Source organism: Jaculus jaculus, chromosome 1, assembly GCF_020740685.1.
Source record: "Jaculus jaculus isolate mJacJac1 chromosome 1, mJacJac1.mat.Y.cur, whole genome shotgun sequence".
Taxonomy (NCBI): Eukaryota; Metazoa; Chordata; class Mammalia; order Rodentia; family Dipodidae; genus Jaculus; species Jaculus jaculus.
This window is the reverse complement of record NC_059102.1, coordinates 243256758-243271970: the sequence shown is the minus strand read 5'-3', so window position 1 is coordinate 243271970 and position 15213 is coordinate 243256758. Positions and strand designations below refer to the sequence as shown.

At 40.7% G+C, this 15213-nt stretch overlaps 1 protein-coding gene across 7 annotated transcripts in view; it reads left to right on the top strand.

Annotated features, from left to right (window-relative positions):
- Nucleotides 1-15213, top strand: part of Ppp1r12b (protein phosphatase 1 regulatory subunit 12B) — a 262444-nt gene that overhangs the window by 69003 nt on the left and 178228 nt on the right. For all 7 annotated transcript variants that reach the window (XM_045142101.1, XM_045142099.1, XM_004670705.2 and 4 more), the window contains exons 4-8: nt 2636-2795; nt 4585-4729; nt 6820-6894; nt 10320-10399; nt 11802-11941. In XM_045142101.1, the coding sequence (XP_044998036.1) occupies nt 2636-2795; nt 4585-4729; nt 6820-6894; nt 10320-10399; nt 11802-11941 (600 nt within the window). The remainder of the gene's footprint in view (nt 1-2635; nt 2796-4584; nt 4730-6819; nt 6895-10319; nt 10400-11801; nt 11942-15213) is intronic.

Sequence of the window (15213 nt, the reverse complement as noted above, 5' to 3'; positions counted from 1 at the left end):
TGGATATGCTTGTTATTTGGGCGTTTCATTGTTTTGTGTAATGAGGAATGCCTCACCTCGGCCCCTCCTTACCGACATAGCTGTTGGACAGCTGTGTGCTAAAGGGAAGATCCCTTGGATTTCCTCTGTAATGACTGCAAAGGAAACAAAGTGCACATTTTCTTGAAAAAATAAACTATTTTTTCAATTTCTTTGGTATTTCAAGGTAGGGTCTTCACTCTAGTCTAGGCTGACTTGAAATTCACTATGAAGTCTCAGGGTGGCCTCAAACTCATGGCAATCCTCCTATCCCAGCCTCCCGAGTGCTGGGGTTGAAGGCATGTGCCACCATACCTGGCAGAAAAGCAAACTGTATTTTTTAAAAATGTTTTTATTTATTTATTTGTGAGGAGAGAAGGAGTGAGGATGGGCATGCCAGGGCCTCAGACCATATTATTTATTATTATTTTTAAAAATATATTTATTTATTTGAGAGAAAGTGAGAGAGATGTATAGAGAAAATGAATATGGGTGTGTCAGGGCCTCTGGCCACTGCAAACAATCTCCAGATGCACGTGCCATTATGTTATCTGGCTTATGCTAGGTATTGGGAAGGTGAACCTAGGTCCTTATGCTTTGCAGGCAAGCCATCTTGAGCACTAAGCCATCTCTTCAGCCCCAGACCATATTTTTAACTGCGTATCACTTATTCATCTCTGTATTACTGTATATAGTTTCAGATAAGTATGTTCATTTGAATATGGTAATGAGCTTGAGAGGCAGTTCATTTTATAAGGCATCTTACCTAAACAGATTTTTTTTGGGGGGGTCGGGATTTCAAGGTAGGGTCTCATTCTAGCACAGACTGACCTAGAATTCAGTATGTAGTCTCACCATGCCCTCAAACTCATAGTGATCTACCTTCCTCTGCCTCCCCAAGTGCTGGGTTTAAAGGCATGCACCACCATGCCTGTCTGTGTAAACAGATTTTTGATAGTAGTCTTAAGAAGTAATGAGAAAAAAATAACAGAAATGAGAATATTAAAAGCAGCTCTGTCACTACTGTATTTGTGGCCTGTGCAAGGCACTTAGGCTTTCTAGGTGTATCTAGTAAATGAAGAAAGTATTACCTAATATATGTATATATCTCAAATGATTATTTAGAAGTTAAGATCATATAACATGTAAAAAGACTTGTAGCTGCATACAAATATTGTAAAATAAAAATAATATCCCTTCTAATTTTTATGTTCTGTTGGGAATGATGATGGGGGCTGGAGAGATGGCTCAGTGAATAAAGCGCTTGCCACGCAACTCTGAGTACCTGAGTACAGATCTCCATGTAAGAGCTGGGAGCAGTGGGGAGGCCTACATGAGAGTTTCCCAAAAGCTGGTAAATGGAGTGGTAAACAGGAGGCTCTGCCTCAAAAGAGGTAGATGGCAAGGACCAGCCTGAAAGTTATCCTCTGCCATCCATACTTATGGTGGCCCAAACATGCTCACACACACATAACATAGCAAATAAATAAAAATTTCATTAAGAAATAAAATTATAGCTGGGCATGGTGGCTCACACTTTTAATCCCAGTACTTGAGTAGCAAAAGTAGGACTGCTGGGAGTTCAGGGCTACCACGAGAGCACATTGTGAATCCCAGGTCAGCCTGGGGAGAGTGATGCCCACCTTGAGACCCCTCCCCAAGAAAAAGAAAGTTATAAAAAGATTTAAAAAATCTTACAATATTTTTAAGGGAGGGAGGCTGGGGAGATGGTTTGATAGACAAGAGCACTTTCCTGTGCAAACATCAGGACCAGAGACCAGAGGACCTGAGACTACCTGAGATCTATTCCTAGCATGTATGCAAAAAGCTGGGTATGACCATGCATGCCTGTAACTTGAGGTGGGGGGTAGAGGTGGAAACCAGAGAATGCTGGGGCTCTTTGATCATGCAGTCAACCTGAAAATGACAGCTCCAGTTTCCATGAGAGTCTATCTCAAGGAAATAAAACAGAAGAGCAATAAAGGAAGACACCCAACAGTCTCCTCTGGCCTCTGCAGTTGTGCACACAGAACGTGCACATGTGCATACCCTACACATGTACACACTATAAACAACCTACACAAAGAAAAATAAAAAGAAAACAGTGTTAGGTATGTTCCCTTAAAAAACCTGTATCACATAATATTTAGTAATATAACCCTAGAAAGGCCACTAATTTTTTTATACAAATGCCATTGCTCTTTATTTGATAAATTCCCAACTAAACTATTATTTTTTAAAATTTATTTATTTGAAAGAGAAAGAGGCAGGGGAGAGAGAGGAGAGAATAAATGGGCATGCCAGGGTCTTCAGCCACTGCAAACGAACTCCAGATGTGTGTGCCCCCTTGTGCATCTGGCTAATGCGGGTTCTGGGGAATCAAAGCTGTGTCCTTTGGCTTTGTAGGCAAATGCCTTCACCGCTAAGCCATCCCTCCAGCCCTAAACTATTATTTTTGATAATATTTATCATGTAGTTTGAATCTAAGGAAAATAGCTTTGCTGTGCCATGTATCTGAGACATATATATTATTCTGTTGCCCACAACTTTGTTAAAGGTTATCTAGACTTCAGCTAAAATTCAGTAGTGATGGTTGTCTGCTATCTGGCTTCTGTAGGAGTTGACCTAGAGCAGTCAAGGAAAGAAGAAGAGCAACAGATGTTGCAGGATGCCCGCCAGTGGCTCAACAGTGGGAAAATAGAAGATGTGAGGCAGTCTCGCTCAGGGGCCACAGCCCTGCATGTAGCTGCTGCCAAGGGCTACTCTGAAGTCCTCAGGTATTGTCCACGTAGATCAAGCAGGAGTTTGGTACGAAGATGAGTTTTAGAAGCTGAAGATTTTAGATTTTCAACTGTTATATGTTTCTGTTGATTTCCTCTGTGATCATGCCTGTTTTTTTTTTTTTTTAATCACATTATGCTGTTCCTCTGTGGGTAGTCTCCTTCCTTCTACCGTCACTTTTCCTAATGTGTATTGTGAAACAGATTCGAGATGTACTGGCTGGGAAGACTTCTTCCAGCTATGTGAGTTTGTTGTTAATTCTCTTACAACCTCCTCTTTGACAGTGCAGACTTGTAATCATTTTGGTTCTTTTTGACTCAGATAATGTCTTTTGGCTCATTAGATTAATTATACAGATATTAAGTATGCTGTGTCCAGCTTCTGTAAGAGAGATGATTGAATTATTTTGCAACTATTCTAGTTTCCCTTATATTTCTAAGTGTTTTAAAGTTTATTTTTATTTGAGAGAGACAAGGACAGAGAAAGAGGCAGATAGATAATAGCCAGTTAGCTAGATAATGGGTACACCAAGGCCTCTAGCTGCTGCAAATGAACTCCAGATGCATGTGCCTCCTTGTGCATCTGCCTTATGTGTGTCTTGGGGAATCCACCCTAGGTCCTTTGGCTCTGCAGGCAAATACCTTAACTGCTAAGCTATCTCTCCAACCCTCCTAAGTGTTTTATGTTAACATTTGCTTGATGTTGACATGCTTCTCCATGCACAGGGACTGCTGATGGCAATGTTGTGCAGTTGTTGCTGCACTCTTCTAATACAGAGGTTCTAATAGGTACTGGTACTCCCATTTCTGCCTAACCGTGACGTTTGTACTTTGTTCCATTCTTGAAAGGTGTGTTATCAAAGGCCTTAAATCAAAGGTGTAATTTAGGCTTTGGAAATCATATTTTTCCTGTTGTGTAACATGAATATAAATTAGACTGTAACTTTATAGTTAGCCAGAGTTCTCTGCAGATATTTTTGCAGAATTGGAGGTTTGAGATTTTGCAGTAAACAGTGATAGCCTATAAAGACCATCCAGAAAGCTAGTTGATCTATCCTAAAAATATGTGAACCCTGATTGTAGATGTGAATTCCTCTCTCTACTGGAAAATAAAGTCTATACTCTGCAATAGAGTTGTGTAATTTGGCTCACTGAATTAGGTTAATTCTAGGTATAAACGTGTCCGTGTATTTCTCTTATGTGGTATAATATGGATATGTATAGGAAATAACATATGCATGAACTTTTTGTGCATGTAGTGTGCATATGTATGTGTGTGTACATGCATGCATGTCTGTGCATGTGGAGGCCAGATGTTGATGTCAGGTGTCCTTCTCAATCTCTCTGCACCTTGTTCTTTGAGGCAGGGGCTCCCTATGAACTTAGACCTTAATTCAGCTAGACAAGCTAGCCACTGAGCACCAGGGATTCCCTGTATCTACCTCTCCAGTGCTGGGATTACAGATGTACACAACCATACCTGGCATTTTATGTGGGTATGGGGATTTGAACTCAGGTCCTCATGCTTGCGCAGCAAGTATTTTACTGACTGAGCCATCTCCTTAGCCCATTTATGTGACCTTTTTTGGAGAGAAAGAGTAAAGATAGTTTATGACTGATGCTCGGAGTAGTAATATGAAATGCAAGTTAAACCTTAGAAGACAGAAGGAATCACAGGACCTCGGGGGGTGAGCCCAAATCTGAAATATCAATGCTATGATAGTTTATTTGGCAGAAAACTATAAAAATCAAAGGGATAATTATATTATTTGGGGTTTTCTTCTAGACTTTTAATTCAGGCTGGCTATGAACTCAATGTTCAGGATCATGATGGCTGGACTCCTCTTCATGCTGCTGCGCACTGGGGAGTAAAAGAGGCTTGCTCCATCTTGGCAGAAGCCCTGTGTGACATGGATGTCCGGAACAAACTGGTTAGTGAGCCTGAACCTTTAAAAGGGCAATGAAATTGGTGGCTGGGTGCCTAGCAGAGGTTTAAAGTCTCTGTTCATCAGCCAACTGAGCGCTCTGGAGCAAAATGCATCACTTGTAGCTATGGTGTGTGTTGTCCTCTGCCTCCCAGCCCTTTATAATCAACACAGAACAATATTTGCTATGTAAAATAATATTCCACTAACAAGTCATTTGATTCTATTTATGTTGAAGCCCCTAAAACAAACAGAAAAATATTGCCTTAGTAAAAAATGAATGTTAAGAAGTCCAAGATCACTATCCTTGGTGAGGTAGGAAATATTTTACCATTTTTCAGCAAATGCCTTAATCGCTAAGCCATCCCTCCACCCCCTGAATTTATCTTTACAATTAAGACTGCTTTGGAATAGTAGGGCTTTGTTTTGGTTATTTGCCAAGAAGCCATAAGCATAAGAAATGGTGTGATGATTTTTTTTCATTAGTGGTTTTTTTTGTTGTTGTTGGTTTTTTTTTTTTTTTTGAGGTAGGGTCTCACTCTGGCCCAGGCTGACCTGGAATTCATTATGGAGTCCCAGGGTGGCCTTGAACTCACGGTGATCCTCCTACCTCTGCCTCCCGAGTGCTGGGATTAAAGGCGTGCACCACCACGCCCAGCTTTTTCATTAGTGTTTTATACAATATAAAACTATGTTTAAAGGATTTGCTATAAATTATAATGTTTTCACTGTGACAGTTGAAGGCATCATAATGTAGGGTAGGTTAACTAAAGAGGTAGCTATAAATTGAATATCTGTAGTCCAAGGCTGATGATCCAAGGCTCTAAAATCTAAAACTTTTTGAGTACTGACATGATACACCAATGGAAAATTCCACACCATGAAAACACAGAACTATTAAAAATATAAAACTAAGCCGGGTGTGGTGGCTCATGCCTTTAATTCCAGCACTCAGGAGGTAGAGGTAGGAGGATCGCTATGAATTTGAGGCCATCCTGAGACTACATAGTGAATTCCAGGTCAGCCTCGACTAGACTGAGATCCTACCTTGGGGGTGGGTATACATATATCATTTAACCATTAAAGGCACTTGCTTGCAAAGCCTGCTAGCCCTGGTTTAGTTCCCCAGTACCTACGTAAAGCCAGGTGCACACAGTGGTGCATGTATTTGGAGTTTGTTTGCAGTGGTAAGAGGTTCTGGCAGGCCCATATCTCTCTTGCTCTCTTTCTTTTTGTAATAAACAAACAAAAGCTATCTTCAGGCTATATGTATAAGTTATATATGAAACAATGAAATTTAAAAAAATTATTTTATTTGAGAGAGAAAGAGGTAGATAGAGCAAATGCATGCACCAGGGCTTCTAGCCACTGCCAACAAACTCCAGATGCATGTGCCACCTTGTGCATGTGGCTTATGTGGGTACTGGGGAATCAAACTTGAGTCCTTAGGCTTTGCAGGCTAGTGTCTTAACTGCTAAGCCATCTCTCCAGCCCCAAATGAATTTTTTAAATCTTTTAAAATTTAAATTTAATTTTATTTATTTGAGAGAGAGGGGGAGAATGGGTGTGACTGGGCCTTCAGCCACAGTAAATGAACTCCAGACACATGTGCCACCTTGTGCATTTGGCTTACATGGGTCCTGGGGAATTGAACCTGGGTCCTTTTTTTTTTTTTTTTTCAAGGTAGGGTCTCACTCTGGTCCAGGCTGACCTGGAATTAACTCTGTAGTCTCAGGGTGGCCTTGAACTCGTGGCGATCCTTCTACCTCTGCCTCCCGAGTGCTGGGATTAAAGGCGTGCGCCACCACGCCTGGCCGAACCTGGGTCCTTTGGCTTTGCAGGCAAATGCCTTAACTAAGCCATCTCTCCAGCCCCCAAATGATTTTTTTTTAAATTTGGATTCTATTCCTCCACATATCATTGTGTATCTGTAAATATTCCCAAAGCAGTTCTGAGCCTAAGCATTTTAGATAAGGGAGATTCAGCTTCTGTCATTGGAATTAAAGGCAGTAAGTTAATATTGAACAGTTCTTGATAAAGTCACTTAATTGCCACTTCTGTTTTCTACTGGTCATGGTGCCCCTTTTCTCTTCCAGGGCCAGACGCCATTTGATGTGGCTGACGAGGGTCTTGTGGAGCACTTGGAGTTGCTCCAGAAGAAACAGAATGTGGTAAGTTTCTTGGTGATGCTTTCAAAGCTTTCCTAGTGCTTTGCAGTCTGCTCTGCTTTGGGTATCTCAGTAACTTGCTATAGTGCTGTCTGTGAACTGGACATATGTGCACCCCACACATGTCACCATTTATTTTCTTCAGGAACTATCAACAGCCTGCTAGAAGAAACATGTTGTTGCATATTGTAAAATGTCTTCAAGCAGCTAAAAGTTAAAAACAACCTAGTAATTCCCCTTGAATTCTAGAAAACAAATCAAATCAGTGGGTTTGTTTTTTTTTCCCCAAATAGGGAGTACTAGGCTACAGGATAACTTGTTACCTTTTTCTTTTCCATACCAAATAAAGGATGCTTTTACTTAAAGCACATTGACTGCAGGAAGAATAATATCTTTCTTAACAACACAATTCTAGAATTGTTATTTGACATTAGGCAGCACTTGGTCAGTGGTTTATACTCCAGATTGATAAAACATTCAGAATGCAGTCCTCCTTCCTTCTCTCCTCCTATTTTGGCTATTTTTTTTAATTATTATTATTATTATTATTATTTTATTTTTAGTTTGGTTTTTCAAGGTAGGATCTCACTCTGGTCCAGGCTGACCTGAAATCAACTATGTAGTCTCAGGGTGGCCTCGAACTCATGGCGATCCAACCTCTGTCTCCTGAGTGCTGGAATTAAAGGCGTGCACCACCATGCCCAGCTTATTATTAATTCTTTTCATACAGGGTCTCACGTAGTTGATGTTGACTAACCTTCCATTCTCTGGTGTCCGCCTCCCAAGTGCTAGGATTACAGTACTGTGCTACCACACTTGGTTTATACAGTGCTGAGGACTGAACCCAGGACTTTGTACATGCTAGGCAAACACTTTATCAGTTTATCTACCTCCCCAGCCCTTTTCTCCTTATTTTAAATCTTTTATTGGTTCCAAGTACTTGTCTGCTTAGTGCTTAGCAGGAGAGCTACATAACTGCTACCAGTGTACAAACTGCAAAATGGAAAATCATGAGCTTGGCATGGTGGTGCACGCCTTTAATCCCAGTACTCAGGAGGTAGAACTAGGAGGATCATCATGAGTTCAAGGCCACCCTGAGACTGCATAGTGAATTCCAGGTCAGCCTGAGCTAGAGTGAAACCCTACCTTGAAAATCCAATAATAATAATAATAATAATAATAATAATAATAATAATAATTTTTTTTTTGTTAGCAGAGAAAGAAAGAGTATGAGTATACCAGGGTCTTTTGCTGTTCCAAAGAACTCCAGGCACATGTATCACTTTGTGCATCTGGTTTTACATGAGTACTCGAGAATTGAACCTGTGCTGACAGGCTTTGTAAGCAAGTGTTTTTACCTGCTGAGCCATCTTCCCAGCCTTCCCTCATCTTCTTTTCTTTGTTGAGCAATCAGGATCACTAAAAGCTGGGACTTTCCAAATGTAGCATTAATGCATTATTTAGCAGCAGTAGCCTTCCTCATGCTAAAAGTATGTTTTGCATACTTGGATTTTATTCTTTCTCAAACTCTTCTTCTGACATGAATTTATTTTTTATTTATATTTTTATTTATTTATTTAGTTTTTGAGGAAGGATCTCACTCTAGCCCAGGCTGACTTGAAACTCACTAAGTGACTACTGGCCTCGAACTCACAGTGATCTTCTACCTCTACCTCTGCCTCCCACGTATTGGGATTAAAGGTGTGTGCCACCATGCCTGGCCCTGAAATAATTTTTATACTCAAATAGAGATTGCAAACACTCACACATCCTTTTCCTAACACCATTGAATTTTAGACATGAATGATATCTTCACCAAATAATTTTTGTTTTTGAATTCCCTCTGAAACCTAGGCTGTTTTTTTTTTTTTTTTTTTTTTGAGGTAGGGTCTCACTTTAACCCAGGCTGACCTGGAGTTTATTTACAATGTAATCTTAGGGTGTCCTTGAACTCGTGGTGATCCTCCCTACCTCTGCCTCCCGAGTGCTAGGACTAAAGGCTTGTACCACCATGCCTGGCACCAGGCTGTTTTTGAATTTATGATCCTCCTCCTTCAGCCTTTCTGGTATTTGGGATTATAGACTTGTACCACTAGACCAAGCTTCACCACATAACATTACTATACTAATGGGATTATTTATCCTTTGCATAACTAGGGTCTGAGGACAGACAGACTGATACACACACACACACACACACACACACACACACACAATTTATTTATTTGAGAAAGAGAGAGAGAAAGAGGCAAGTAGAATAGACACACCAAGACCTCTAGCCACTGCAAAGGAACTCCAGACACATGTGCCACCATATGCATCTGGCTTACATGGGTACTGGGGAATTGAACCTGGGTCCTTAGGTTTTGCAAGCCAGAACCTTAACCACTAAGGCCTCTCTCTAGCCCATACATTTTATCTAGAGCATACATCTGAATACTAGACAGTTTTTTTTCTAAGAGCTTATTTCCCATTTGGTACCTGTGATGGTTTTAGAACTGTTGCCAACTGGGTTGGAGAGATGACTTAGTGGTTAAGGTGCTTAACTCCAAAGCCTAAGGATCCAGGTTCAGTTCCCCAATGCCCACATAAGCCAGATGCATAAGATGGTGCATGTGTCTGGAGTTCTTTTGCAGTTGCTAGATGCTTTGGTGTGCCCATTCATTTTCTCTCTCTCAAATAAATATTTAAAAAATGTGATGGTGTACACCTTTAATCCCAGCACTTGGGAGGCAGAGGTAGGAGGATTGCCGTGAGTTCGAGGCTACCCTGAAACTCCATAGTGAATTCCAGGTCAGCCAGGACTAGAGTGAGACCCTCTACCTTCTAAAACCAAAATAAATAAATACGTGGTGGCACATGCCTTTAATCCCAGCACTCGGGAGGCAGAGGTAGGAAGATCACCGTGAGTTCAAGGCCACCCTGAGACTCCATAGTGAATTCCAGGTCATCCTGAGCCAGAGTGAGACCCTACCTCGAAAAACCAAAAAAAAAAAAAAAAACCCAAAAAACAAAAAAACCCACCAAAAATAAAAACCAAAATAAATAAATAAATAAATTAAATATTAAGAAAAAAAGAACTGTCACCAACATATTTCAGTATGTGGCTCATTAACAGTTCTTTTCAAGTTCCTGCTGACTTTTTGTTGTTGTTGTTTTACAAGATAGGGATTGAGTATTAGGAAGGGGCAATTTCCTAAAGTTCTAACACCATGGTTTTCCTCTTCTGTCTTGGATGAAGATTTTCCTCTATCACTTTCTTCTAAGGAGACTCACCTGATTTCTTATTTTCTTAGATTTCCCTGTCCTCTGAAGTTGGTCCTGTTTGTCTCAGAATGACAATGCCATTGTAGCTCTCTTCAGTACTGCTGACTCTTTTTTAAACCAATAGTGAGTTTCTTCCCTTTTCTGTTTTTCTCAATTATCAGCTCCGAAGTGAAAAGGAGACACGGAATAAACTCATTGAATCGGATCTGAATAGCAAGTTGCACAGTGGACTCTTTAAGAAGTAAGACACACAAGTGAACGACAGGATGAGCTCGTGTTGCGGTCTGGTTCACGTTGCTGGCAGAAATCACCCGAGCAGGAGCAGCTTGTGGGAAAAAACGTTTATTTTGGCTTACAGATTTGAGGGGAAACTCCATGATGGCAGAGAAAAATGATGGCATAAGTGGAAGGTGGACATCACCTCCTGGCCACCATCAGATGAATAACAACAAGAGAGCGTGCCAAACACTGGCAAGGGGACACTGACTGTGACACCCATAAGCCCGCCCCCAACAATACACTGCCTCCAGAAGGTGTTAATTCCCAAATCTCCATTAGCTGGGAACTTAGCATTAAGGACACCTAAGTTTACTGGGGACACCTGAATCAAACCACCACAACTTGGTTGTGTATGTGACATACTTGAGAGTTTGCACAGGGAAGAAAGTCTGTATTTGACTTTAACCAAATGATCTTCAAATATGAGAGTGATTTTGAGACAAGGAGATAGCAGTAATGTAGTGGGAGGAGACACTGAGGATGGATATACTTACACTTAGAAACTGACTCTGGCCAGGAATGGTGGTGCACGCCTTTAATCCCAGCACTCGGGAGGCCGAAGTAGGAGGACTGCTGTGAGTTCAAGGCCACCCTGAGACTACGTAGTGAATTTCAGGTCAGCCTGAGTCAGAGTGAAACCCTACCTCTGAAAAAAGGAAAAAAAAAAAAAAAGAAATTGAGATTTTTCAGACTGCATATCTTCTATAGTAGCATAAATAAAAAAATTTATTTAATAAAAATACTTTATTAAGTTAAATATTTATTTGAGGTGAGGTACTGGTCATGGCAGGGCCTCTTACCACTATAAATGAACTCCAGATGCATATGCCATTTAGTACTTCTGGCTGTCTCTACGTGGACACTGGGGATACAGGTCAGGTCCTACAGGATTTATATATAAGCAAGAGCCTTTAACCACCGGGCTCTCTCCCCAGTCCTAGAGTTTTATTTTTGTTCCTCGTGCTTCCCTTGCTCTACTGGGTGTTCTGTCGGCTAAGGAACAGTCTCTTTTGTTTACCATTATTTCAGTGCCTGTCATGGTTCCATGACTATTACTAAGTGCTCAGTAAACATTTGTTAAGTGATTCATTATTTAGTATATACCACACCATCACCACTACAAATCATCATCACTATTCATGGTTCTCTTTTATTCATATGTTGAGCAGGCCATATTTGCTTGAGTCTTGCTCTGAAATTAGTACTAAGCCATAGACTGGGAAACACCAAGGTTCATGAGAACACTATCGATGTAGGAGGAGGATCTGTATTTATAGGTTTGTTGCCTTTATTATACCTGATTGTCAGTGAACCTAAATGATATGTTACTTAAAGATTGCTTTAAAATTGTTTCTTCAATTAAGCAAAGAGAAGATGCTCTATGAGGAAAAGATACCCAAGTCCCAAGAAATGGAGGAAGAAAGTAAAGAATCCAGCAGTTCCAGCTCTGAAGAAGAGGAAGGTGAAGATGAGGCTTCTGAATCAGAAACAGAGAAGGAGGCAGGTAATGCAACAGTTCTCCAGGTCAGCTGCCTGTCAGAGAACTGGCCTGGCCTCGAGGCCTTCAAAGAGAGCTAGATGTTCACTTCTCAGGGATGACAGTGAATGGCTGATGACAACATGGATATAAAAGTGGTGAGCTCTAGTAAATGTATCTGCCAGTTCTGATGCAGCCATATGATAAGGTGCACAGAGAATTCTTGCATGAGGGAGCCAATTGTACTGACTTTGTATTGATGGCATAAGGAACAGATTCCAACACACCAGTATGCTGAAAGGCATAGAGCATATAAAGGCACTTTTGGTTAAATACTTTCAATACACTGGTGAAATTTTTCATTTAGTTCTTGTGTCAGTCTAATTCTCTAAACAGAATCCTAAAAACTGTTTTCCTACTCTCATTATATAAAGCTTCTTCAGTTCCTGATGAATTAAGGAAAAAACAAATTGTACTTACCTTTGACTCCTTTTGATAATATATGCGGAGCATCCTTCAGTGTCCATGGAGATTGGCTTTGGGACACACAATAGATAACCAAAATTCTTAGATGCTCAAGTCTCTTATGTATGTTGGCACAGTGTTTCCATAGAACATGCACATCTTCCTGTGTACTTGAAATCATTTCTAAGTTACTTATAAGTAATGCAGTAATCATCCCTATGTTGTTTATAATAACTAGTGTGGTATAAATGGTATGTAAATAGTTGCTTTGGGAATAATGTAAAAAGTAAAGGAAAAGATTATATGTTCAGAACAAATACAGGACTTTTTCAGTGCATGGTTAGTTGAATCCATAGATTGTGACCCACAGACATGGACACCCAACTAGACATTAAATGGAGTTCCATAGGTTTACTAGTTGACAGGACAGGAACTCTTAACATAGGTGCTGAACATGATCAGACATGATGGTTCATCATAAGGATCATAGTTTTCTAGGTTGTGATTTACAGACAGGTAAACACTAAACAAAGAGTAATGCATTTTGCTACAGGGAAGTTCAGTTGCAACAGAATTGTTCTCATGAATAACTGGAAATTAATGAGAAACTAATTCATAGCACATATGCCTTGCATGGACTGGCATATTATCCCTTCAGATTTGAGTCTACTTTAAGATGAAATGTTTCCATTGGAAGACCAAATTAGAGTGGGGTGATGAGCCACATGCTAAGTTTATAGTGGAGTCTGTTTTCATCTGAACTCGCTGAACCCATAATGAAGATATTTTACTCTCTGGACCCCAGCTTCTGATATCCGGCTTTGCTGACATAGTTTTTCTCAATCATGGAAGACTAGTACCCTTATTCATATTTCAATCTACGGCTCACTGGACTTCACCAGAGGATGTTAGGGGCCATCAGTTCTAGAGCAAAGGCAGGCACCAGTGTAAGAGACAACTTTCTTCTTTGTTTCTGTTTTCTAATTTAATTTAATTTTACTTTTTTTGTGTGTGTTTTTCAAGTAAGATCTCATGGTAGCCTAGACCGACCTGGAACTCACTCTGTAGTTCCATACTGGCCTTAAACTCACAGCAGTCCTCCTACCTGTGCCTCCCAAGTGCTATAATTAAAGGCATGCACTACCATGCCTTACTATATTTACTTTTTGAGGCAGGATCTCACTGTAGTCCCACCTTCTGAAACTCACTTTGTGGCCTAAGCTGACCTTGAAGTAACTCATGGTGATCCTCCTACCTGAGCCTCTTGTGTACTGGGATTAAAGGTGTGAGCCATCATGCCTAGCTGAATTCATTAATTTTTGTTGTTGTTGACAACTTCCATAATTGTAGACAATATCCCATGGTAATTTCCTCCCTCCCCACTTTCCCCTTTGAAACTCTTCTGTTCATCATATCCCCTCCCCTTCTCAATCAGTCTCTCTTTTAATTTGATGTCATGATCTTTTCCTCTTATTATGATGGTCTTGTGTAGGTAGTGTCAGGCACTGCAAGGTCATGGATATCCAGGCCATTTTGTGTTTGGAGGAGCACATTGTAAGGAGTCCTACCCTTCCTTTGGCTCTTACATTCTTTCTGCCACCTCTTCTGCAATAGATCCTGAGCCTTGGAAGATGTGATAGAGATATTTCAGTGCTGACACTCCTCTGTCACTTCTCAGCACCATGGTGCCTTCTGAGTCATCCCAGGGTTACTGCCATCAGAAAGAGTAACATTAATATATGGGTATGAATATTAAGAGAAATACTTACTGGGCAGTTTGGTGAGCATAGTATATACATTTAGCCAGACAGCAGCTCGTGACTACCCCTGTTGTAAGTTTTCAGTATCAGGGATGTATTCTCTCCCATGGAGTGGGCCTCCAGTCTAATTAGAGAGCAGACAGTTTCCCCGTAACAGACGTGCCACTGTTGTACCTGTTGACTCATTTGGCCTGGCTGGCCAAATTTAAGGCTTGCAGTGCCCACTGTTGTGTCTCTTTACTGGTGATTTCTCTCTCTCCCATTGAACTGCATGCAGTGTAGTTTTCCAGCTTTCTATCAGCTTGTGTATATGGAGGAGGTTTTCAGCTCAGCTCCAGCAGGATTTCTGTGAACTTATAGCCCATGCATGTGGAGTCTTCAGCAATAGGGTCTTACCATCTATTCCTGGTGGGAAACCAAGGGCCTTGGCAATGGCCTGTAATGTTTTGGGGGCAACAGGGACCTCCCTGGCTAACAACTTATTGAAAGGCATCCCATCCCTGGCACTGAAAATTTTCTAGTACCAATATGGCTTCTGCATGTTCCACTGTCCAAAAAGGTAGATTAGATTTTGATTAGCCCTCCCTCCACCTTTCCTTTACTCATTCTCTTCCCCTGACCTCACGTAGGCCTTTTAACCCCCATTAATCTGTTCTTCAACTTAAATATATATAATACCATACTATTAAATCCCCAACCGCCTCCCTTTCTGTTCCCATTATATCCTCTTTCTGGCTTACTGGCCTCTGCTACTGAGTTTTATTCCTACTCACAGAGAAGTTTACTCATTTGTAACTAGGATCCACATATGAGAGAGAACATGTGATGTTTGGCTTTCTGGGCCTAGGTTACCTCACTAAGTATAATCCTTTTCAGATCCATCCATTGTCCTGCAGATTTCATTTTTCTTTGCCACTGAGTAGAACTACATCATGTAAATGGGCCACATCTTCATTATCCACTCATCAGTTGAGGGACATCTAGGCTGATTCCATTTTCCAGCTATTGTGAATAGAGTGGCAATAAACATGGTTGAGCAAGTATCTCTAAGGTAATGAAATGACTCCTTAGGAT